Source organism: Orbicella franksi, chromosome 9 (assembly GCF_964199315.1).
Source record: "Orbicella franksi chromosome 9, jaOrbFran1.1, whole genome shotgun sequence".
In the NCBI taxonomy this organism is placed as follows: domain Eukaryota; kingdom Metazoa; phylum Cnidaria; class Anthozoa; order Scleractinia; family Merulinidae; genus Orbicella; species Orbicella franksi.
The window spans coordinates 26,092,476-26,118,695 of record NC_138153.1 but is presented as its reverse complement, the minus strand read 5'-3'; the positions used below and the strand labels follow the sequence as shown (position 1 = coordinate 26,118,695).

Here is a 26,220-nt window from a genome sequence, read left to right as displayed (position 1 = left end):
GACAATTTCTATCCTAATACGTAAGGCTCTGTAAGGTTTGGAGTCACTGGGAGCACACAATCGTGATGAGTAGGGAAGAGATTGAATTAAGAAATGAAAAGAATGAATAGCTTACCATTGCCCCTGTTGTTATCTTTTACTCGACCACCGCTACCTACATGCCCTGCGTAATACTGTAACACTAAACTCATACCTAGGTCTTTTCGCGCTACGTAATTATTTTTGGTTTACATGTAATACAGTGGGCTACCCTCGGGGAAATGGGTGATGACCGCTTAATGGGGCTAGCCGCTTAAATAGAGATTGGTGTACCTTGAACATTTAATTTTTCACTGTCAGGCTACAAATGTCTCGGTGAACATTCAAGACAATCATGATAGACGTGTGTTTGAATTATCACTCGTCATGCACCTTCAATTTCAGACTCTTATCTGTCATCGCCCTTTCCAAAACAAAGTTCTTAAATTTTGGGTGGCCGCTTAATAGGGGTAAAGACAATAATGAAACCCTTATCGGAATGACCAAATGGTGGCCGCGGAGGTAACCGGTCAATAGGTGTTTTATTTATAATATTTTACTGGCGATAATTTTGGACTGTATTGACAACAACATACCAATGCCTCGCCACTAAGCAAACAAAATACGCCAAATAAAATGGCATGGCCAGGGCTATTTACTCACGTAATTACTAATTAAATTTAGTCTGTTTTTCTCACGAATTAGACACGTTGTGATTTCCTATTTTTATTTCAGCTAGTTCTTGCTTCATTGATCTATAATTTGCTTATGGCGATTTTCTTAAAATTCTAGTGTGTACAGGCACTAGCTTTCTCAGCTGTTGTCTGAAACGTCAGAACGTATAACAAACGTGATGTGGACCGACGCCACGTACACTATAGAACGCGATTATATAAATATACACATATTATTATATATATGAACAAACAGATGAACAATGATTAAATTGTTTCAGTTATCCCGAGAGTACTCTATACAAAATAGATCAAAATGTGCAGCATATGCCGTGACATCATTGCATGGCGACCAAATAACGGCTGTAAGATTGTGCTGCGCCGACACGCTTATCAGCAATGGTCAGCAATCGATCAAACGCAATATTTTGGCGAAGCGTAAAGCAAGCAACTATCTACAAATGACTCAGCCGTTTTAGACTTAGATGCAGTGATGTTCATAAGCGCAGAAAGATGGTCACAGATTCATAGTATTCGACCAAAAATAGGTTGACAGTAGGCGATGTACATCGGACGTTGACCTTGTGTAAACAAAAGCGAACTTCTGCTTTATGTGCGACGAATGGTGAGAGATCGACTAGAAACACGTCAAATCGGCTTTGGACCTGCCTTTTACAACAAATAAGGTTAGAACATTTCGAAATTATCAGCTCTGTGTCTATTTCAACTTATTATAGGTCAAGTCGTGTGGCACATGCTAAAATATACGTCTAACCCGTAAATTGAAATTTCACGACGGATGGTCAAATATTTGCATTTTTGACGTACTTTGAAAAGCTCTCGCGTCGCTCACAATCATTTGCCCAAAGAAATTTTTACAGGAATCTGTAGACCATCCTTCTGCAATTCAACCACCAGAAGTTTGATCCATTTGAAGGTTTCGCACATAGTGAAAATTAATTATATTCACGAAGTACTTTTAAGTGAATGAAATACATGTCTTCGAAATTTAATTATTTTGCACCCAAAAAGACAACGCAGCATTCCCTAAAATCAACCCAGTACACACTGATTTAAACATTGCACAAAAATATTTGAGTGTTTTAAAGACGGAAGAATGATGTGGTTTTGCATGCGAGGCTCTCAAACTTGCTTAATAAAATGGTGCGTCAAATGACGATTTTAACGGAATTTGGTAATTTGCATATTTCTTTGAAATAAAAGGATATTTTGCCAAAAAAACTATCCAGTAGTTTTTGTCATGCCCTAGCCTATCTACCATAAGAATATTAGCGAAATCGAATTTTCGACCCTTGCCGCGAAATTAAGAATTTGTCTGATTTTTACAGGCAGGCACTCTTAATTGGCTTATGTCGAACATCCAAAATCTGGATGTTACGCTGATTAGATAATACACAATGCAACATAACGTCACACTACCTGAGGTAAAAGTATTTCGTGTGGTGGTAAATTCTTTTCTGTCGAGATATTCATCAGGCTTGTTCAGAGCTTGTTGTTTCATCGTCGAGCTCAGAGTATCTGGTCAGAAAACAGAGTTCTCTTTTCTGAAGGTCTTCGCTGAGCCCCTTCAGTTTCATTTTCACAAGTGCCTTTTTTTTTGCTGCTTCGCCTTTGGCGTCACTCCAGTTGGGGATCGCTGGCCTCGAACAGGAATTGAACCTCTTGGACTGGCTATCGAAGAAGTTCGTGGTGTGCTTTCCTTGGCCTCCTCGAGTGCCCTACCACCCGCTAATGTCTCCAGTAACTCCGTGAACATTCTGCAGCAATTCACTATTTTCCTAGCGCATTTTTTGCAAACAGACCTTTTGCCGTCTTCACTACCTTGAATGACACTGAACAATTCTCAACTTGAGAAATAATTCCACAAGAATGACAGGTTCTTCACACAAAACATTAGAAAACTCTTTGTACGAAGTTTCAGAAAACAGCGGTACTGTAGCGACACACCTTCCATACTCTGTGTGAAAATTTTCGAGGCAAATTGTGCAAACATTATCGGAAACCATTACAAACACGGACGAAACTGGATTATTTGCTCAAATTCTCGCCGTTGCAATTGTGATCTGTGGTACATGCAAGTAAACATGACAGCCGGAAATGATTCTAATTGCATTGGTTAATACGTACAATGACGCTTGTCACGTTATGAGGAGTTGGAAGACTGCAATACGGACCGTCGTGTCAGGCTTTTCTTTGCCGGGTGTTTCCTCCTCCTCCTACCCCGCGAGTAAGAAAAGCCTGATACTCAGGCTAGTCGATCGATGGTTAATCTAGACTAAAACAAATAATTCTCGATGAGGTGGGCATTGGGGTATATTAGAAACCGCAAAACCGAAGAAAAAATTATCCAAAACCGCAAAACCGGAAAACAATTCGCCAAAAACCGAAAACCGCTAAAAAATCGTCAAAAACCGATACAATGGTGACAAGTGGGGCATACAGAGCAAACTACACTAACACTAATTTTGTCAAAGTATTTGTGAATGTCATGGACTTGTCTGAAGCCTTCGTATCTTTTAGTATCTTTTAGCTTTTGCAGGCTTCTCTCTTCCCTTTTCACTTTACATCTAAACGTGTTCCTCTTTCGAAAGTTCTCGCCGCTTTTCCCCTCCTCGTAAAAAACACAACACAATCCACAATTGCTTCGTCCGTTGCTGGGGCGGGAGGCACGTTGGGTGCCTGGTCTGCGAGGTCAAAGTCTCGGGCGTCATTCGAGGCGCCTGATCCCCTACCGTGACATTTAGTTTGTCACGCATTCCTCTCAATAACTTTGGCATTTCGCGGCTATTCGAGATCAATTGCTGCTCAAATCGAAGAGAAACCGGAACCCAAATAGGACAAAAAAGGAAAAACCAAAAATCACATCTGATACCAAAACCGAAAAACCGCTAGTATTTTTTAAGAAGACCGAAAACCAGATGCTAAAAGACGAAAAATCCGCAAACCACAATGAACACCAAAACCGAAAAACCGGTCCAAAAAATAGCCAAAACCGCAAAACCTAACATCCCAATGTCCCCCTCCTCGATCGGTTTAAACACGGTTTTGTCTTTTCAAGAGGCGTTATTCAATGGAACAGCTTTTGCCTTTTGTCAATATTGCTGACTACATACTGCAGGGTACACATTACAAATAAATTCATTTGAGTTAGGGGACAGTACTCACAAACTTTTTGATGGAAATTATTTTCTGCTTTCGCGAAGATCGCGCGTGGAGAACATGAAAAGTGAAAAATGTAAATCATGTTTTTCGCGCCAAAAATTTACGCTCTGATTCACATCCCTGCAGGTGAAACAAGTCGACTTCTCGCGACTTACGTGGCAAGCGCACGCCCTCGTGACTTCGTTGCTCAAAGATTATCCTCACGCTTTGCCCGAGATAGATAAATAAGTCAAGGATTAAGAAAAGGTCGACTTGTGGCAAGTCTACGCTCGCTTGTGTGCTGTGTTCTTCTTCGTTTGCGTTCTAGTTCCCCGCGGATTTTTGAGCAAAAGAGTGACTGCTCGCAGTCTAAGAGAATCCAATAACTATTTCGCACTCTTTTCTTTCCTCCCAGACCTCCATGCGCAATTCAGGAGAGACACGCGGAAACCGCGAAAATTGCCTGCGCGTGTTGAGGAAACACATTTTGCTGGTCGCTCATTCATTTCGCTGACTTATTTGTTAACATGATATTTTGTCATCAACAGCCAATCCCAGTCGAAAATTTGTTGGTTGAGGATCTGTCTGACGGTGACGCCAGAATGGGCGGTTCATTCAAGACCGCGGTATGAAGACTCGGTACAGGTGAACAGAATACTCTTTGCTCAATTGTAATGTCACGTATCTGGGAAAAGCCGATTTTCAAGGATGGTCTCTTCCCAGTTTATCGTTGCAATACAGGCACGGCATTGTGTCGTGTTCTTGTTAAAGGAGCTAGGTCAAGCTTTTCGCATCTGCGATATCAATATATGTCACGACACCAATCAGGGAATGTTGTCTTGTTGTATCTCTCTTACCTGAACTAACGTCAACAGAAACATAACACAATCCAACTTATCAACTTGAAAGTGAATAATTTGTTACCGATCCTTTTGTCCCAACAGCTAAGCACGTTTTCAGAGTATCAAGTACAGAAGCAGAATACGGCCAATCTCACACACTACAAGTCTCCACTGAGCAGGACAAAAAACAGTGGATAAATGCAATACGAAGCGTTATACCCCACCCTGAAAACTATAAGACCTACTTGTGATGTCAAGCGCGCTTTCCAACGTCACGCAGCGCCTCGGGTTCGGAAAAGAGCGTTGAGACAAACCTAAACGCACAGCAGAGAGTCGACTTTGTCCTGAAGAAATTGCGTGGGAAGTGTACAAAGTCACGAAGTGTCCTCGTGGAGACTATTTGCGATTAGTTGGGACTGACACAGACTTTTAGTATACCAAATGAACTTTGTCCGGCCCGCCGTTCCCCGGGGATCCGGGATAAAAGTCAAAGATGAACTTTGACCCTCCAGAAGCGATCAGTTCCCAAATCCAGCCAGGCACAGTTTATGGAAATGAGGAAATTGGTCATGTCGGAAAAGAAATTGTTGACTATTACCAAATTATGCTAAGGGCAACAACTTATTGAGTCGCAATGTTTTGAAACTCAATTATTAAATTCGTTGCTTCAGTCCTTTTACAAGGAAAACATTGCGGAATACCATTCTTTAAGCGTACTTATTATAGAGTGGGGTGCCGAGGCTGAATAAGGTGTATGAAAGCAGCCGGATTCTTCCAGTTGCAGCGTAAAATGGATAAAAGATGACCACAAAACAAAAACAAAGACAATAAAAACACAAGGGTCGTTTTCTCAGTTTGAATACTTTTGTAACGTTTTTGCACACGCGGTGACAGACCGCGGTAGCTAGCCAAATCTCCATTCCAATTTATAGCGAGCTGTACATTATAACTGTAAATGTTTGTTGTAATATTTAATTTAAAAATAGTGATTTTCTAATGACTGTTGTAAAGCTTTTAAATTCAAAATTATTAGAACGCATCACCTAGCCTGCAAATATTGAACCAGCCAATCGCAACACGGCAATCACCGAAAAGCGCGAGAAAGTCGGGAGCAGTCGGTGACGAGAGTGGGAAACGTCACGTGAACTCAGTCACTGAGTTTTCAACGCACCTGATTGGCTTTGAGAATATAGTCTCTGCTCTGATTGGTTAGGGGCGGTTGCATAAATTGCACGGAGTGTTTTTAACCAATTACAGTCAAATGAAAATCTGTCCAGGAGACAACTTTAATACGTAATAATGCTTAACGCTTGGAGACTGATGTACAGTCGTCTTGAGCAATACTAGCAGAAATATTCTAAGAAGAAAAATATTTTATAGTTAACAAGCAATAACATATTGCATTTATAATGCAGTGAATAAAATGATAGCAATTTTCTCTAAATTAGTAATTGGAGTGTTTACTTGTATCTACATTTAGTTAATTTCTCTGTAAATGCTCTTTCTAAAGGGTGGCTTTCACTAGCACATTAGACCACAGGCAGTTTGTTTTTCTCTTGGAATTCAGCAGGGATTAAAAGGCGACACGCTTTAGCCTTAAAGGGATGAGACGAAATTGATAATCACTTGTCCTAAGGCCGAGTCCAGACTGCGCTGGAGGAATTTGAAAACACGGTATCGGTGAGGCCTACTGTCCACACTAATCTGCCCCGCAAACGGAGCTTTTCGAAAACGCTCTTCAAATCGGAAAAATTTAAAAGAAGCCGGCTTTTCGTTTTAGTGTGGACATAAAACATCTTAAAACGGAGCTTTTCGAAAATGATGGCGTCAAGATAATCACGTGATTTCTCTGCCCGAGTTTTCCTCAAACAAAAACAAAATGACCGGTGATTAATACGTTTTCAAATTTCTCCGGCGTAGTGTGAACGAAAAGCATTTGATGCGTTTTCAGAGTGAAAACGCCGGTTTCCAATTTCTCCGGCGTGGTGTGGACGAGGCGTAAGAGAAGAAACTGGCTGCCAGCAGCCTAATAGCACATACGCAAAGGCAGTAAGATGTTGATAATTACAGGTTTGTCACAGGTCAGGAAATGGTCAGGGGAAAAAATTCTTCAGGGCAGGGAAAAGTAAGGGAATTTTTATCGTGAGTCAGGGAAAATTGACGCTTTGAAGCAGGGAAATTTAATTTAGAACGGTTAATTTTCTTCCATTAAAGTCAGGGAAATGTGGCAGCAATGTAATAGAGCCTGTTGTCAGGAAAGTTTCCCAGCAAATGGCAGTTAACAGCAACCTACATCTGCGTATGTTCTTTCTGGGTGCGCGCTAGTGAAAACTAGCCGCTATACAGAGCAGTGCAAAAGGCCCTTAACACTAAGATTAAAGATGCATTGTTAATGAAATGTTACTTCTTTTTCAACAAGATCTTTAGATTTGATACCTTCGTAGGGTAAAATCAATATCCTTTAATCATTTTGAAAGCACAATACTTAAATCAACACGATGCTTTAACTTACATAAAATGCTAATACTTGTTTTGATGTTTTTAGCTATAAATTCTATTCGAGTTTTCCATTTTTAGTGTGTCTGCGGTGTTTTACATCGATTACAAGCCCTGAGAAAAGCCGTAATTGAACACGTGTAAAATTACGATAATTTCAGTTAATCATATCAATGAAGTATTGTTAACGTTTGATATCATGTTTAACCCTTTAAACTGCACTTAAACTTGTTGGTGTTTGATTGAAACATCTTCGCCGGAAGTGTTTGTAAATCCGGTAATCTTCGGAAAATGCTCGGAAACGTTCTTTTGGCCTTCGAATAATTTTTGGAGACTCTTTGGGAATCTTTGGAAAGTAGTCGGAAACTTCGTAAAACTGTCAAAAAACGTCGTTATTATAATACAAGGTTGCTTGTAAATGTGGTAATTCTCTTTTCGTGCTCAACTTTATATCTCACTTGTTAATTGCGCTCACTCGTGAGATATCGCGTTGAACACTCGAAGACAAATTCGATATCTACGCGCCCATTTCTTATTCCCTATTTATCAAACACTAATGAATCATAAATCATAATCAACAATATACAAGTATTGGCATGACCAGTTTCCATAGAAACAATCCGACCTAAAAAATTTTAACTTTCAGTACTTTTCGCCCAAAAGCGAGTTTTTTTTTTTTTTTTCGTGTTCCAATTATATTTCTTCTGAAGAGTAAGAAAAGACCGCTTTAAATAAGTTCTGGGTATAATTTTCCCATAACAAACTGTTCTGGCTTCTTAAAATTCTCGCCACTTTTCCCCTGATTAATGATGATTTCTTTGTCTTTGTTGACTAGAAAAAAAAAATGAAGGAGTGCTTATCATCAGAAAGAATTTACCGTTATCTAACTAGTCAGGCTTATATTTGCAGAGGACTTTGTGTTTATAAGAAGTTTCTGGCTAACCCTAAAATACACAAGGTAAACATCTAACGTTAACGACTCAAAACAAGATAGCGAACTGGAATAACAACAAATTCTGCAGTCGTCGAGTGGGCTTTACAAGCTTCTGAACAAACTGCTATGACGTATATAATACAAAAGAACTCTCAATGGATTTAGGGGATTTAGGGGATTTAGGACATAAGACTGAATATAAATTCAAGCCTATACGCTTCGGATCGAACGGCCTAACATCTAAATGATTTTTGCTTTTAAGGCCTTCAAGGGCATATTTTAGAGGCTTCAAAGTTCGCAAAATGTTATTTACTGTAACTATCCGCAATATCTGGCGATGACTGATAAATTTATATGCAAAATTCCTAGAGTTAACATGAACAGGCGCATTTTGATCAAGCGACCATCATCTTCAATTCAAACTCGGAGGAGACTTAGATAGCGACAAAAAGGTCACCTGGTAGTTGGGGTTAGGCCACAAGCGGGGTAAGAGCTAGAGTAAAGGGCAGGGGAAGAAGAAAGAAAACTTTTCCCTTCTCCTTCACCGCCCACTATTCCAAAGCCAACATGGCGGCTAATCTAATCGATCGCAAGTCACTACCGATACCTCGCAAGTACACCGTGCACGCAAAAAACAGCTGCTCTGTAAGCTAGAAAAAAAACCCCACAGTTTTATCCTTAATCAGGGATGTTAGAGAGAAAGAGTAAGGAACTTAAAAAACGTACTGATCTGTAGCTGTCAGCGGTCATTGGATGCTCTTCACCAAACAACTTAATTCTGATATCAAGAGCACGCTTGGCTGACTCAACAGCGGCGGTGTAATCACTCAGGGAATGCTGTGGAAATCCTATTTCATAGTAGCTGCCAGCGGTCTTTGGACGTTCTTCACCAAACAGTTTAATTCTGATAGCCAGAGCACGCTTGGCTGACTCAAGAGCAGCGGTGTAATCACTCAGAGAATGCTGTGTAACTGTTAGTGAGTGGTAGCTGTCAGCGGTCTTTGGATGCTCTTTACCAAGCAATTTAATTCTGATAGCAAGAGCACGCTTTTTTGACTCAAGGGCGGCGGTGTAATCACCCAGTGAATGCTGTGTAACTCCTACTGATTGGTATCTGTAAGCGGTGTGGGGATCTTCTTCACCAAACAATTTAATTCTGATATCAAGAGCACGCTTGGCTGACTCAAGAGCGGCTATGTAATAGGCCCTTTGCAGCTGGGGTCACGTGACCAAATTTTTCCTATAAAATTTTTATATTATGGGCTTTAACTTAAAGAATGCCAGAAATGGAAAGAGCGCATCGAAAATACCAAAATGGCCAAGTTTGAGGCCCGTGGAAGTAAAGAGTAAGTTTATATGACTGTTTGAATTTTCAGAAAATTTAGAGGATTTGTATGGAAAATGTTGCAGGAGAGCAAGACCTTGCTCTCCAACAACTTTTTCCATAAAAATCTTCTTATTCTTTTAAAAATTTGGAGCGTCATAAAATCTCCTTTAATGATGGGGGCCTCAAACTTGGCCATTTGGATATTTTCGATGCGCTCTTTCCATTTCTGGCATTCTTTAAGTTGTAGCCCATAATTTTATGAAAAATAGGTCACGTGATGGCTTAGCTGCAAAGGGCCTATTACTCAGGGAATGCTGTGTAACTTCTATTTCATGGTAACTGTCAGCAGTGTTGCGATGTTCTTCACCAAAGAATTTAATTCTGATATCAAGAGCACGCTTGTTTGACTCAAGGGCGGCGGTGTAATCACTCAGGGAATGCTGTGTAACTCCTAGTAAATGGTAGCTGTCAGCGGTGTTGGGATGTTCTTCACCAAACAATTTAATTCTGATATCAAGAGCACGCTTGTCTGACTCAAGAGGGGCAGTGTAATCACTCAGTAAATGCTGTGTAACTCTTAGTGAATGGTAGCTGTGAGCGGTTTTTGGATGTTCTTCACCAAAAAATTTAATTCTGATAGCAAGAGCACGCTTTTTTGACTCAAGGGCGGCGGTGTAATGATGCAGGCAGTGCTCTGTTACTCCTGCTGGATGGTAGCTGTAAGCGGTGTGGGGATGCTCTTCACCAAACAATTTAATTGTGATATCAAGAGCACGCTTCTTTGACTCAAGAGCGGTGATGTAATCACTCAGAGAATGCTGTGTAACTTCTAGTAAATAGTAGCTGGCAGCGGTGTTGGGATGTTCTTCACCAAACAATTTAATTTTGATATCAAGAGCACGCTTCTTTGACTCAAGGGCGGCGGTGTGATCACTCAGGGAATGCTGTGTAATCCCTACTAAATGTTAGCTGTCAGCGGTCTTGGGATGTTCATCACCAAACAATTTAATTCTGATTTCAAGAGCATTGTAATCACTCAGGGAATGCTGTGTCACTCCTACTAAATAGTAGCTGTCAGCTGAGCTAGGATGTTCTTCACCAAACAATTTAATTGTGATATAAAGACCGCGCTTGGCTGACTCAAGAGCGGCGGTGTAATCACTCAAGGAATGCTGTGTAACTGCTATTTCATGTTAGCTGTCAGCGGTCTTGGGATGTTCTTCACCAAACAATTTAATTCTGATATCAAGAGCACGTTTCTTTGACTCAAGGGCGGCGGTATAATCACTCAAGGAATGCTGTGTAACTCCTAGTGAATGGTAGCTGTCAGCGGTGATGGGATGTTCTTCACCAAACAATTTAATTCTGATTTCAAGAGCACGCTTGGCTGACTCAAGAGCGGCGGTGTAATCACTCAAGGAATGCTGTGTAACTGCTATTTCATGGTAACTGTTAGCGGTCTTGGGATGTTCTTCACCAAACAATTTAATTCTGATTTCAAGAGCACGCTTGGCTGACTCAAGAGCGGCGGTGTAATCACTCAAGGAGTGCTGTGTAACTCCTAGTAAATGGTAGCTGTCAGCGGTGTTGGGATGTTCTTCACCAAACAATTTAATTCTGATATCAAGAGCACGCTTCTTTGACTCAAGGGCGGCGGTGTAATCACTCAGGGAATGCTGTGTAGCTCCAATTTCATGGTAGCTGTCAGCGGTCTTGGGATGTCCATCACCAAACAATTTAATTCTGATATCAAGAGCACGCTTGGCTGACTCAAGGGCGGCGGTGTAATCACTCAGGGAATGCTGTGTAACTCCTAGTACATTGTAGCTGTCAGCGGTCATTGGATGTTCTTCACCAAACAATTTAATTCTGATTTCAAGAGCACGCTTGGCTGACTCAAGGGCGGCGGTGTAATCACTCAAGGAATGCTGTGTAACTCCTAGTGAATGATAGCTGTCAGCGGTCTTTGGATGTTCTTCACCAAACAATTTTATTCTGATATCAAGAGAACGTTTGGCTGACTCAAGGGCGGCCGTGTAATCACTTAAGGAATTCTGTGTAACTCCTAGTAAATGGTAGCTGTCAGCGGTGTTGGGATGTTCTTCACCAAACAATTTAATTCTGATATCAAGAGCACGCTTCTTTGACTCAAGGGCGGCGGGGTAATTACTCAGGGAATGCTGTGTAGCTCCAATTTCATGGTAGCTGTCCGCGGTCTTGGAATGTTCATCACCAAACAATTTAATTCTGATATCAAGAGCACGCTTGGCTGACTCAAGGGCGGCGGTGTAATCACTCAGGGAATGCTGTGTAACTCCTAGTACATTGTAACTGTCAGCGGTCATTGGATGTTCTTCACCAAACAATTTAATGCTGATTTCAAGAGCACGCTTGGCTGACTCAAGGGCGGCGGTATAATCACTCAAGGAATGCTGTGTAACTCCTAGTGAATGGTAGCTGTCAGCGGTGTTGGGATGTTCTTCACCAAACAATTTAATTGTTATATCAAGAGCACGCTTCTTTGACTCAAGAGTGGCGGTGTAATCACTCAAGGAATGCTGTGTAACTCCTAGTAAATGGTAGCTGTCAGCGGTGCTGGGATGTTCTTCACCAAACAATTTAATTCTGATTTTAGCAGCACGCTTGGCTGACTGAAGAGCGGCGGTGTAATCACTCAAGGAATGGTGTGTAATTGCTATTTCATGGTAGCTGTCAGCGGTCTTGGGATGTTCTTCACCAAACAATTTAATTCTGATTTCAAGAGCACGCTTGGCTGACTCAAGAGCGGCGGTGTAATCACTCAAGGAATGCTGTGTAACTGCTATTTCATGGTAGCTGTCAGCGGTGTTGGGATGTTCTTCACCAAACAATTTAATTCTGATTTCAAGAGCACGCTTGGCTGACTCAAGAGCGGCGGTGTAATCACTCAAGGAATGCTGTGTAACTCCTAGTGAATGGTAGGTGTCAGCGGTCTTTGGATGTTCTTCACCAACCAGTTTAATTCTGATATCAAGAGCACGCTTTTTTGACTCAAGGGCGGCGGTGTAATCACTCAGGGAATGCTGTGTAGCTCCTATATTATGGTAGCTTTCAGCGGTGTTGGGATGTTCTTCACCAAACAATTTAATTCTGATATCAAGAGCACGCTTTTTTGACTCAAGGGCGGCGGTGTAATCACTCAGGGAATGCTGTGTAGCTCCTATATTATGGTAGCTGTCAGCGGTGTTGGGATGTTCTTCACCAAACAATTTAATTCTGATATCAAGGGCACGTGTGAACGACGTAATAGCTTCTGCGTAGTTGCCTCCATGGTATTGAATGTCGCCTAGGTCACAATAGTTCTGAGCTAGTGCCTCCTCGTCTTGTACTTGACTTTCTCTGTTGTTTTCTTCCCTTTCAACGCTTTGTTGCAGTGCTTTTTCTTGAAAGCTAATCCTTTCCTTTGTCAGCGTTAAAGCGTCTCTGTCTCTACCAAGTGACTTGAGCATACTAACGATAATGCAATGAAAGTTGAACCAACCAGTTTTAGGTGCGTTGAGTGCTGACTTACAGTCGTTTAGTATGGTAAGCAACAAGTTGCCGAACATTTGATTGGTGTCTGAGGTAGAGAAGATTTTTACTGCTTTGCTCAAAAGCAGGATAACTTGAACTTTAAGAGGCTGGTTTTCCGACGGATTTGCTGTGTTTGTCGGAATGATGTAGTGTTCACCAACTTTCTTTATTGCTGACTCTGGCATAGGTGTCACCAGTAAACAAGTGTCTCTGGCATCTTTGCATTCCTTTAGTGCTTTCAGATAAAAGTTGGATGAGCTCACCGAATCATTTTTGCTTTGGTAATAGATTGCAAAAATTTGAAAAATGATAAGCCTCAAAATGGTGTGCTCCTGACTTGTGGTTGTGAAAGAAAGCGCTTCTTCTAAAACTTTTACTCCATCCTCTGTCTTTCCGATAACAAGTTGATGGAGTCCATAGTAGCACAAGTGTTTTCCTTTCTCTCCATCACAATGGGAAGAAGCTGGCACTTGAAGAGCCTTGGACTCGGAGAGCAACTTCTTTGTGTTTCCAGTTGCTCCCCAGGTCACCTGACCAAATGCCTTGGAATCAAGCAGGCGCCGGAAGAAAACATTTTTCCCGGTCTGCTTAGCCGCCATTATTGCTGAATCGAAAATTTTGTAAAACGTAGATCCCTCCTTCCAAAAGAGAGTGTCAAGAAACAACTCTGCTTTCGCCAAAACATCGAAAACTCTGTCGGCTGTGTTTGAATCTAAACAGCCGTCAATTATACTTTGAACAATGTTTTTTTCGTCTTCATAGAACTCAATGAATGCAGGCATGGAACGGCCAGAAAGGAAATTCTCATTAAGTTTCTCAAACTGGGCAATGTAAAATGCACGTAAGCGTGATTTTGAGATAAGAAGTGTATCTTTCATGTCAGCTTCTCCCTTTTCTCTTGCAAACGACTGAATTAGTTTATGCATAGAAAATTTGTTGAACTCTGAAGAACAATCAATGAGAGATTTTCTCTGAAGTCTTCGCATTACCTTCTCTGCTTCGGTTGTTCTGGTTATCCCCAAAACAGCTGCGGAAATCTTTAAATCAAAATGCGCAGGAAGAATACACAAAGATACCAGTGCCTCTTGGTCTTGTGTAGAGAGTCTCTGGAAAGACGACTCGAAGAGAGATCTCAATCTCGAATTGCTTGGATATTCCGGGTTGTCCAGGAATTCCACTATGTTTTCTGTGCGCTCGATGAATTCAAGATACTGACTCGACGGAGTAAAATCTTCAGAAATGGAGGAACACAGTAATTTTATGGCTAAGGGAACCTGCCCACAGATTTGTGAAACTTTTGTCAAATCAGAAGAGCTCGCTCCTGGGAGCAATTCTCGAGCTAGGGTTTGACACGACAACTTGTCTAGCTCTCTTATTCTGACAGACTTGTGTCCCTGAAAATGTAAGTTCAAAAAGGACAAAGATTCTCTTGTGGTTAAAAGAAAGTTGACTTTGTCACTGCGATTGAGGATTTCTCCAACGAGGTTAAAAACCTCCTCCTTTACGTTTGGCACACCACATTCAAACAGGTCATCGGCATTATCCAGGATTATAACACAGCGATCCGATAGTCTGTCAAAAACTAAGCAAAGCTCATCGCCAGCTGATAAATCCTGCAACTTATCAGTTTCAAGTGTCCCAGCCTGTCGGAACAGGCTAAGAAATTTGGACGTTAAATCGCTTTTTGACTTAAGCCCACGTAATGAGACAAAGAAGACGGGCAGCTCAAGTGCTTGAAGATGATGACCCACTGCGATGGCAACGGACGTTTTTCCGAACCCTGGCGAACCCCAGACGGAGACGAGTCGGGTGGATTCGGAAGTCGTGTGACCAACAATTTTGTCACATTCTTCCTCACGGCCAATGAAGTGGGGAACCTTTGGAGGAAGATTTGATCTCGGTAGAATTGTTTTAAGTCCTGTAAATCAATTAACCAACAAATAATAATTAAATGAACGAACGAACGAACGGGCAGATGGATGGATGAATGGATGAATAAACAAATAAATGCACTGGAGGATAGTAAAACATTGCTATTCAAGAGATAGAATATACCAAAACAAATATTATATAACATACTTTTCCTTCAGGCCTAAGGTTTTTTCGAAAGCTAATTATTGCTAGAGCGGGATTAGCAAAAAAGCAATTTTTGTTGATTCTTTTTGTTTAAATTCGATTTTTTTCCCACCAATTTTTAATAAGGAGACAATAAATGCCTTGTGCAAGTCATTGTTGATATTTTATGAAACAACTCAAAGTTTTCGTTAACCCTGCACTAGCTTAACCCTTTTCAAACAGTAGGGAGGAGAGACTTTTTAGGACATCACCAGCTTTGGCCGCTCGTAACTTTAAAAGCATTGAAGTAACGAACTCCTAAAATTTATTTGGGAACAAATTGGTTTGACTTATCATCGCTCAAGGATCTTGTAGTTTGAATTTTCCTGTTTTAAATGAAAATAAATTGAAACATTGTTACACTAGTGTTGTTCTGGATTTTGACTACGTTTTAGCTAGTTTTAGTGGTTTTCTAAAGCTTTTAAAATAAACATCAGAAAATCCAACATGGCGTCTGTTCAGAAAAACTGACGCATTTCTTTGTCGTATGACGTCATACTTCCATGTTGTGGACTTCAAAGGAAATAGCTTGAATGAGCTATAAATCCTCAGGTTTCAGTGTGATAGCTCTAATGTTATAGAGTGAGGGCTCAACCACCCCTTTCTACAGGATCTGAGAGACCACGAAACTCGGTCTGAATATTGTTAGTCCTCTTTTAATTAACCGGCCCATCTCGTTCTAGGGGTTTGATAATGCGAGCAATCTACAGCTGAGAAGTCACTCCTATGTTGAGATTTCTTTTCCGCTAACCATATAGACGGCTGAAACATTATAATTTTAGTTTCACTACTTGATAACGAAAACTTCTTCCTTTTATACATGGGTAGCTATAGTTGACGGTTACTCACCGAAACGGCAAAAATGGTAGCGTCCTATTTTAGCGTGCCTCTACTCTTACAAATCGGGTGTAGACAAAACATGGACCCCCCTTCTGGACACCCCCTTCTAGACCCCCCCTTCTGGACCCCCCTTCTGGAGCCCCTTCTGGACCCTCTTCTGTACCCCTCAATTTTTTCGGTGAAAAAAATGATAATAAATTAAAGTTATACAAAATACGTGTGCTACATACCACCGCTTCTTTCGCTCTTTAGTTCCCTGCGATTCCGCGTTCAGCTCGAAAGAAGGTGTTCTCCTTCACGCAACGCATCTCCAAGTTTTCGTTTAATATTTCAGAGGGGAATCAGGAATTTTTTAGCGATCAGCCACTCGGACAATTTCTGCAAAACTTGTCATTTCCAAGTTGCATGGACTTCCGCCATTTTGTTTTCCGCCATCTTGGTTTTTTCCGCTGACCAGTACAATTGAGGGGCGTTGCTAGCGGCCAAGTGCAAAAAATGTTTCTGGTGTTTCAATCGCAAAAAAGTATAAGACCTTTGTGGGAAAACGGCCTAGAAAAATGATGTTGGAAACCAGATTATGAACTTCACCTTCGAAAGATGGATGGTGAGGTTACATGTGCAGTTATAATCCAGCTAAAACTTAAGAGAGGTCATTGTAACCGTCCTATGTTCTGGGCATTTGGGATGTGAAAGCAGGGTTAGTGGAGCAGGGTCTCTCACAGCGTGTAAGTTTTCAGTGCCTTAATTACAGTGTGATTTTAAGTATTGTTAAAACTACGATGGTAATAGGCACAACGTAAGCAAAAAGACAAAAAAAAAACAGCATAAACGAATGCATTTAGTTTTATTCCAAATGCAAATCTTAACTCACCATCCTCCATCGTCGCGTCTCGTGTAACGCCCCTTGTTGGTACTGGTCAGCGGAAACACCAAGATGGCGGAAAACAAAATGGCGGGAGTCCATGCAAATTGAAAATGACAAGTTTTGCGAAAATTGTCCAAGTAGCCAATCGCTAAAAAATTTCCCATTTCCCCTCGGAAATACTAAACGAGAACGTGGAAATGCGTTGCGTAAAGGGGAACACCTTCTTTCGAGCTGAACGCTGAATCGAAGGAAGTTAAGGTGCAAAAGAAGCGCTGGTATGTAGCCCACGTATTTTGTATAATTTTAATTTATTACTAGTAGTAATCGTAGATTAAAGAGTGTGTTCGAGTTTTGGTAGGTTGGTATGTTAAAAAAAAAAAAAAAATCTAGGGACAGTATTTTGTGCCTGAGCTGTTAGGTAGGCCTGAAATTCATTGGTCTTCATTCAGCAGGGGCGAAAACAAATACATTGATCGCAAAGATGGCTTGGTATGATAAAAAAAAAATTCTAGGGAAAGCATTTTGTGCCTGAGCTGCTAGGTAGGCGTGAAATTGGTCTTCCTTCAGCAGGGGCAAAAACAAATGATTTGATCGCAAATCACGTGCATATGAGAGGGTTTGTTCTCATTTCGTGAAGACATGTCTACAAGGTTTTTAAATGCCGTTAAGGTGGGGGTATACCTGAAAAAATGCAACTTTTTTGAACTCTTATACCAGTCAGGGTATAATTCCAAACCACAGACAACTATATATCATTGGAAAGCTATTTAATCAGAGATTATAAAATTTGCTGTTTTAGTGACACCCCTTGCATGTATCACGTGACACGGGCTGGTCAAACTGCCGCCTGCTGTGCATGACTGATGTGTAGTTGAGCAAAGATATCTCATTCTGGGCTACAGAAAACTGTGTGTTTTTCATATTATCTTACAGAATACATACTGTTAGTGGTAATAAGCGATGGGATTTGCTCAGTTGTAAATTTGCACAAAAAAGCAATAGTATCAAGTTACAAGATCAAAATTAGGTAAAATTTGAATTTTTGATGCTCAACAATTTCTTTACTTTAACTCCTACCACAAAATCCATCGCTTATTACCATCAACACACTAAGAAGTATTTACCTTGAAAATTTCAGCTCAATATCTCAAATCCATCTTGAGATATCTTTGCTCAAAGGCGGAATATCGACATTTTAAGAAATAGTGCTTTAAAGTCAATAAACACAAATAAAAGACAGTATCAATCGAACTGTGTTCCCAATATGTGTCAAACAGTACATGTTCTCATTATTTGAGTCTGGGGAAGTAAATTAAAAGCCGCCGGCCTAATAAGTGATGCCCTCCATCTCACGGAGGGCTTCTTCCCGCCTTGTGTGAACAAGTGATAGGCCCTGGCGACGCTTCTTCTCTTTTGTTGTTGCCTGGCTATCAGCCTTACAAAGTCTCTTCTTGTCCTTGATGTGTATTAAGCTGCTTGTATAGGACCCATGTGGAATAGAAAGTCTTTCCATAATTTTCTTTCTGCTTTCTGCTCCTTTATGGAAGTGACATACTGCAGATGCAGCTGCACAGCGCACCACTTTGGCTCCATGGTGCTTATGTTTCGGGCACCTGACCCAAACCATTGAGTTAATGCACTCATTGGGGTTTTGGGTTGTTCCCCTTACACATCTCTCAAGAAGCTTGGAGTCACTGAGAGTAAGAAATGTTGGTTTCAACAGTTCCAAAAACACCACTGGCAAACAGTCATCCCCTTTGTATGTTTTTGTGCCTGTTGCCTGGTCCTGTTGCCACTTGCACCATGAGTTCTCTCCCACTGGACAGAATCTATGTTGCTTTGTAGGATTGTCTGATTTGACACTGTGATGTAGTATGGCAACAATGTTCTTTTTCATTGCATACACAGCAACATCTACTTCCCTTTCTGAGGGATTTGCCTTTGAGAGAGTGTTTTGACGGATAGCCAAGCCATAATACTTTTGAAGTTGTTTTATCTTGCCTTCAGTCAGCCGGCCATGACCACCAATGGGCTTTCCATCCTCAAGTTTTCCTTTTGTTCGAGATTTTAGGTTCAGGAGGTGTTTTCCCATCCTCTTTTGGACATGGCCTACACAGTCAGTGGTGTCTTCATCACAACCATCACAGCATATGGAAAGATCAGACATCAGCCCTGCACGCCTACCAGTGTTCTCTTCAATAGTCAGATTCCCTAAAACCAATTATAGTGTATTTGAAAAACAGACACATTCTTCAAAAATGTAAAAGCAACCAAAAATTTTATTGTAATATACCCCCTATACCCACTGCTCCCACAATACTAATGCACAATAATTTTTAAAATATATAAAATTTGCTTACATACATTTATATTTATAATTTCAATTTCAAACACATTTGGTTAAATAAACTGTCCTACAAGTTTCATGTTGCTTTACTCACCTTCCTCGCATCTGTGCACATTGGAAAGGACTGAAGATAAGTTCTTCAAATGGACCAGTCTGTAACCATCCTCTGCCTCCACTAATTTAGTTTTCTTAGTTTCTGTTTCGCTTTCTGAGCTTTCAGAACTGTCATCTTCGGAGTTGTACAGCTTCATCTTCTTTCTAGATGCACTCTCCGGTTGATCAAGCTCCGTGTCTGAGCCTTCCATGTCACTTGTTTCCAATAACTCCTCGTGACTCTCGTGGGGCATCTCCGGTTTTGAGCGAGCAATTTCATCCTCTTCCAACACTGGTGTTTCCACCGATTTTGCGTACGAAGGAACCCCACTAAACCCTTTTCCTTTCCGTGTTTTTCTGAAACGACTTCTATGCCTTTTCCCAGCCATATTCAACCAAAAATATTCCTATATGTCTATACTCCGACCTCCAATGCTCCCACAGCTAAAATTCTATACCATAATGCAATTGGCAATACCCCACTTCATGTAAGAGGTAACAGAGAATGCCCTATTTGACAGTGGTTCGATTTTCGCGCTTTCCTGGGGATTCAAGAGGTAGTAAACAAGAGAAAAACAAAAGTTATCATTCCCGTTGCCATGGCAACGCGATTTTTATAGATCACCTCGTCCAATAAAGTGCCTCGCTGACGTTAAATTATTAAAAATAGTCAAAAAATTCATTTGTCAATGGAAAGGTAAATAGTAAAAGATGTGTATTCCAACGAAAAATTTTTTTCCATTTTTCCACCAAATTTCAGGTAGACCCCCGCCTTAACACTGACTTCGAACTTTAAATAAACAACTTCAGTATTCGCTACAGTCCACAATACTGTGCTTCCTCCACACTCGAAAGTCCGCAATATTGCGCAACACTCGAAAGAAACACATGGACGAACATAGACATAACGTCATTCGCGCCTGAAGAATTTTTTCTTTTGGGGGGGGAGGCCAGATTGGTGTCCCCCAATAGATAGATAGATACACAGATCTCGAATTTTTATGCATTACACGATTAGAACTGCGTTCTGTCGAACGCAATTATTTTTTTTCTTCACCGAAAAAATTGAGGGGTCCAGGTTTTGTCTACACCCTTACAAATCCTCAGTCGGCACCCATCGATGTTTATCAAAGGATTATCACTTGAAGTAAAAACTCTGGAGTGCTGCTTACTTACCTGGTCGCTGAGTCTTGATTAGGTCTTCAAACTTTTGATTCATCTCGGTAATTTTCTCATTCGTCATTTCGGCTTGGTTTGCAGTTGCCTTTTCAATGGTCTTTCTCAGCTCTATGGAGTCTTCTTGTCGTTCCTGTCTCGACTGAGCAAAATCTGACCTCATACCCATTAGTTCATCCTCCACATTTTCCTTGAGAAATGTGATTTCTGTTAGCAACTCCTTTGTGATGTCATCTTTTAACTTGCAAACTTTTCCTGTGGGAAAGTCCGACTCGGTCAAACTTCCAACGGCATCAATAGGGTCAGTCGTGACTCCAAGAGCCTTGATGGCGTCTTTGGTGTGTTGAATGTATTGTCCAAATGTCTTTTTGTCAATCTCGGAGTTGAAAGAGTGACAAAATGCATTTCTTAGGAGTCGCAGCTGATCAATCGCCATTGCAAACGTTTCAGCTTTATTTCCGCCCGGGCTGACCACGGAAGAATGAAAGGTTCCATGAGGCGGTTTACGGTGCTTCAGGTACAAATCACTGAGTGTCCTGTGATGACCTGCCATGTCTGGTAGAGCGAAGGACTTCGCGTGGATAGTGGCCTGGAACAAGGCGCTACAATCCCATTCTTCGTAAGGGAGGTGTGTGGGTACTTTGGTCTTACCACCTTCTGTAGCAAGGAACATGTTTCGCACAGCAATGGAGTCATCCCACGGCTGGTAACCAGGGAGATGTGCAAAGGTATTGTCCCACATGTGTTTGAAAGTTTGGCGTAGCACCTTGGGGAACTCATTCAGGACAACAAAAGCAAACTTGAAATAGTTCAATTGTTCGTTCGTAAACGGCTGTAGAGCCATTACTGATAGCGATAAAGTAATCCCAGTAAAAAGTGCCTATATTGGCAGGACGACAATACTGCCCCTGTCAGAAGAACAACAGAGAACAGTTATTATTGAAAGGTGGCCTTGGTGGCGGTTGAAAAATTAAGACGAAATCCGATAGGAAATCAAGCAATTTCAATTTTTAATGGACAAAACCTGGTACCATAGTAACTTTAAGTATGTTACAGTCCTTTTTACATTTTCTAAAACAGTTGTCTGAAACAACACCAAATACAATTTCCCGAAAGTTCAGAGATATTGTGCAAACACAGGTAAAATTTCATCATCAGTTTCATTTCAACAGTACTTTTGACAGTACTTTCAAATGAACTTTAAAATTTTGGTGTTGTTTAGTAGAAATGATTTTTTTTGAGAAGATGGCTCAGTTCGCAATACAATGTAAATAATCTCGGTACAAAGTACTTGTCCCCTTGTTACTCGAACTTGCGGTGAAAATTTCAAACTCGGGTAAAACGCTATTTGAAATCATGGATGGATGGATGATTTTTTTTTATCTAGGAAAAATCACAAAGTGTGACCACAGTAGCGTGAATGCTGTTTTCATAAGAAAAGATTCAAATCAGTGTGGGGCCCTGGGCTAAGTACATGTCGGACTACAAAAGTTCTTAGTTGTATACAAATTTCTAAAATCGTTTTTCAGTCCTGGCAAGATTTTTCTTGTTCTTGATGCGCTTTTCCCAGCAAAATAGACAAAGCTCTGTGTTTTACAATGCAACATAATTACAATACAGCACCCTTAATTATGGCGTTTCGAAATACGAGCAACTGTCATAACTTTATGCACAACAAAGACATCTAAAATCGTCGGTTTCAGTACCGCGTTAATTGCAGATAATTCAAAATAAAAAGCACCAAAAAGCGCCTAGACTTCTTAACATTATTGCCGAAGGTAATAGTCGATTTTAATGCAACAGATTGTCTTTGTTCAGTTTCGCAACACGGTCTTGCGGGCGTTTTCATCCATGAATGCTTATGGAATTAATAATTAGAACATAAATGAATTTGTGTTTTTTTATCGCGTGATAGCTCACAAGGGCGCAGCCCAAGTCAGTCATCATGCATAGAAATCGAGAGCAAATATTCTCATTGTTTTAGTATAAATCCGCTACTTGTTTAAAACTTATCTAAATTCTTTTCACAGCGGTTTCGAAAACGCAAAGATGCGTCCGCCAATTTTGTTAACGATCTCACACTGCTAGGCTACTCACTATCTAACACATAATAGATAATGAGTTGGGTAGCCAATAAGAGAACGGCATTTGTGATAGAACGCAGGTAGATTTAAACCAGAAACTGTAAGTTTTTATGTCGATTGTATTCCAAAAGCTAGAAATAAAGCGAGCGAGTTCTATTATTCTGCTGTTATCAAGCGGAGCAAAATCGAATGACTGCGATTAAGTTTGAATGAAATTCAGTGCTCCGGTATTAAATCAAACTTTTCATGTTGTCTGATCGGATGGAACCCTTGGAAGAGAAAAAGCTTATATTCCAATAGGTTTTAGCCACAGAATTGAGGGAGCGAAAAACTATATATAGTCTCTGGTTCCGCTTCGAATAACTTGTAAACAACAAGTTACAACTCTTTCACTTACCTTCAGGATTCTGGATATTTCGATGATATTCCTTGTAGAAACAAGATCTCTGTGCACGATTTTGGTTAAATTTTTAATGAACAAAACCTTGTACCATAGTAACTTTTAAGTATGTTACAGTCCTTTTTACATTATCTAAAAGCTAAAGATATAAACGGTTGTCTGAGGCAACACAAAATACAATTTCCCATGTGAACTCGACAAAATAAATTTCAAAGTTCAGAGAAATTGTGCAAACACAGGTAAAATTTCATCATCAGTTTCATTTCAACAGTAGTTTCGACAGTACTTTCATGTGAACTTTTAAATTTGTTTTCGACATTTGCTTGGTGTTGTTTCAGTGGAAATGATTTCTTTTGAGAAGATGGCACAGTTTACAATACCATGTAAATAATCTCGGTACAAAGTTTTTGTGGGCTTGTTACTTGAACTTGTGGTGGATTCCTTCTTAAGCTCATGAAAATTTCAAACTCGGGTAAAACGCTCTTTGAAACAGTCATGGATGGATGGATGCTTTTTTTAGGAAAAATTACAAAGTGTGACCACAATAGCTTGAATGCTGTTTTCATAAGAAAAGATTCAAATCAGCGTAGGGCCCCAGGCTAAATACATGTAGGAATACAGAAGTTCTTAGTTGTGTACAAATTTCTAAGATCGTTTTTCAGTCCTGGCAAGATTTTCCTTGTTCTTGATGTACTTTTCCCAGCAAAATAGACAAAGCTCTGTCTTTTGCCATGCAACATAATTACAATACAGTACCCTTAATTAATGGCGTTTCGAAATACGAGCAACTGTCATAACTTTATGAATAACAAAGACATCTAAAATTGTTGGTTTTGTATCGAATTAATCGTAGATCACTCAAAATAAAAAGTATCAAAAAGAGCTTAGACTTCTTAACATTATTGCAGAAGATAATGGATCGATTTTAATGCAGTAGTTTGTCTTTGCTCAGTTTCGCAACACGGTCTTGCGGGCGTTTTCATCCATGGATGCTTATGGTAATTAACAATTTGAACATATATGAATTTGTGATTTCTAATGCGTGATAGCTGACGGAGGCTCAGCCCAATTCGACTATAACGCATAGAAATCGAGAGCAAATAATCTCATTGTTTTAGTATAAATCTGCTACTTGTTTAAAACTTATCTAAATTCTTTTTACAGACACTTCGAAAACGCAAAGATGCGGCCGCAATTTTGTTAACAATCTCACACTGCTAGGCTACTCACTATCTAACATATAATAGACAATGAGTTGGGTAGCCAATAAGAGAACGGCATTTGTGATAGAACGCAAGTAGATTTAAACCAGAAGCTGTTAGTTCTTATTTCGATTGTATTGCAAAAACTAGAAATAAAGCGAGCGAGTTCTATTGTTCTGCTGTTATCAAGCGGAGCAAAATCGAATCATTCTGCGATTAAGTTCGAATAAAATTGTTCCGGTATTAAATCAAACTTATCATGTTGTCTGATCAGATGGAACCCTTGGAAGAGAAAAAACTTATATTCCAATAGGTTTTAGCCACGGAATTGAGGGAGCGAAAAACTATTTGTAGTCTGTGGCTCCGCTTGGAACACCTTGTAAACATCAAGCTACAACTCTTTCACTTACCTTCAGGATTCTGGATATTTCGATGATATTCCTTGTAGAAACAAGAACTCTGTGCACGATTTTGGTTAAATGAAACAGCTGACCGAACGTTAAAAGCAATTCTGTTGAATTATTCCTATTGAAAAACCTTTCTAGTCAGTCTCTTTCTAGGAATTAAATTCTGTGGCATGATAAACGCCCGAGAATATAATTATAAAGGTCAAAAAGTCATTCTCGTAGACTGAATTAGTAGTTTAGTCTAAATAGACCACAAGATTACGTGATAAAGTGTAGATGGCACTGAATTTCTTAGATATGTAAAGTGAGCCTAAACTAAAGGTGAAGAAAATATTATTCATTGCAAAACAGCACTGAAAACCAAAGGTGACGTCGAAAATTTGGGTTGAAAGAAAACAAGTTTTATAAAAACAAGTTATGTAAGTGTTGTCAATCTAATTCGGTTTGTTTTCTGTTTTGCCATTAAGTCGATCATCACCTTGTGAAACTGATACTGACATCTCTTTACCCACCTCGATTAATGATGCTGAATGCAAACTTAAGTCTAAACGCGAGAACTTTTATGTACTGAACGAATCTTCGTAGGGATTAAGTGAATATAGCAGAATATTACATAATTAAAAACCCCCTCTTGATCTTATCGGTGCGACATATTTGAGGTCTCAGTTAAGTGAGTCACGCTCCAGTACCGTGAAATGCAGCGGAAAGCCTTAATGAGCATAGAATTAAACAAGTCCCAGTTACTTGTATACAAATTTTTATAATTGTTGTTCAGCAGGAAAACATGATCAGGATCATAATCTCTTGTGTTCAGTCGTGACAAGGTTTTTCTAATCCTTGATGCACTAGCTTTTCTTAGCAAAATAGACAAAGCTGTGCCTTTTACCCAGCAGCACGACGTTAATGGCGTTTCGCAATACAAGCAACTGTCACGACTTTATGCAGACTTCTAAAATTAGATTATGAGCGTGAGATTTCTATCGCGTGATAGTTGACGAGGTCGCAGCCCAAGTCAACTATCATTCTACTCACTATCTACCGAAGAATAGATAGTGAGTAGAGTAGCCAATAAGAGAACGGCATTTGTGAAATCAGAACGCAAGTAGATATACACTAAAAAATGTTTGTTCTAATGTTCCATTGTATTCCAAGAGCTGGAAATATAGCGCGCGAGTTCTAATAGTCTGCTGTTATCCAGCGGAACAAAATCGAACGACTCTCCGATTTAGTTTGAATAAAATTGCTCAGTATATATTAAGATCTATTAAATAGAACTTTTCATGTTGTGTGATCAGATTGATTGCAAAAGCTAAGGCGCAAGAGGAGTACAAAGGGGTGAACAGGAGTGTCAAAAGGAGCCTTAACGCAGACAAACGCAACTATCTGGAGTCGCTGGCGTCAGAGGCTGAGGAGGCAGCTTATCACGGAAATAGGCGGGACCTTTATTCTACCATAAGGAACCTATCGGGAAAATATAGCAAGCCAGAGAGACCGGTGAAAGATAAGGAAGGGCAACCAATATCTGATTTAGAGGGGAAGAAGAAGAGATGGGTGGAGCATTTTGAAGAGCTGCTCAACCGACTTGCTTCCCCAGACCCTCCGGACATACAGCCAGCCGACAGCGACCTACAAATTGACTGTAGCGTACCAACAAAGGAGGAGACTCAAAATGCTTTCAAGCAGCTG

General features: G+C 40.3%; 2 protein-coding genes and 1 pseudogene across 2 annotated transcripts in view; 1 reads left to right on the top strand and 2 right to left on the bottom strand.

Moving 5' to 3' along the window:
• LOC145498197 (uncharacterized) overlaps window positions 1–26,220 on the top strand; it is a 358,759-nt gene that overhangs the window by 311,181 nt on the left and 21,358 nt on the right. The gene's annotated exons all lie outside the window — the stretch shown is intronic.
• LOC145498593 (uncharacterized) lies at window positions 7,732–21,996 on the bottom strand. Its single transcript, XM_081478498.1, has 4 exons — window positions 20,442–21,996; window positions 10,868–14,923; window positions 8,954–9,136; window positions 7,732–7,745 (listed from the first exon to the last, which is right to left on the bottom strand). The coding sequence occupies exons 1-4, from the start codon at window positions 21,283–21,285 to the stop codon at window positions 7,732–7,734; spliced, it is 5,097 nt and encodes a 1,698-aa protein (XP_081334624.1). The 5' UTR covers window positions 21,286–21,996.
• LOC145498187 (uncharacterized) lies at window positions 18,138–18,928 on the bottom strand (annotated as a pseudogene).

Excerpts from the sequence above, each read along its gene's own strand:
- LOC145498593 (XM_081478498.1), bottom strand. The coding sequence starts at position 21,285 with ATGGCTCTACAGCCGTTTACGAACGAACAATTGAACTATTTCAAGTTT. Across the intron at positions 14,924-20,441 it reads AATCAAGACTCAGCGACCAG|GACTTAAAACAATTCTACCG; the intron begins GTAAGTAAGCAG and ends ATTGATTTACAG. Across the intron at positions 9,137-10,867 it reads AGTTACACAGCATTCCTTGA|AGCATCCAAAGACCGCTGAC; the intron begins GTGATTACACCG and ends TGCTTGGTAAAG.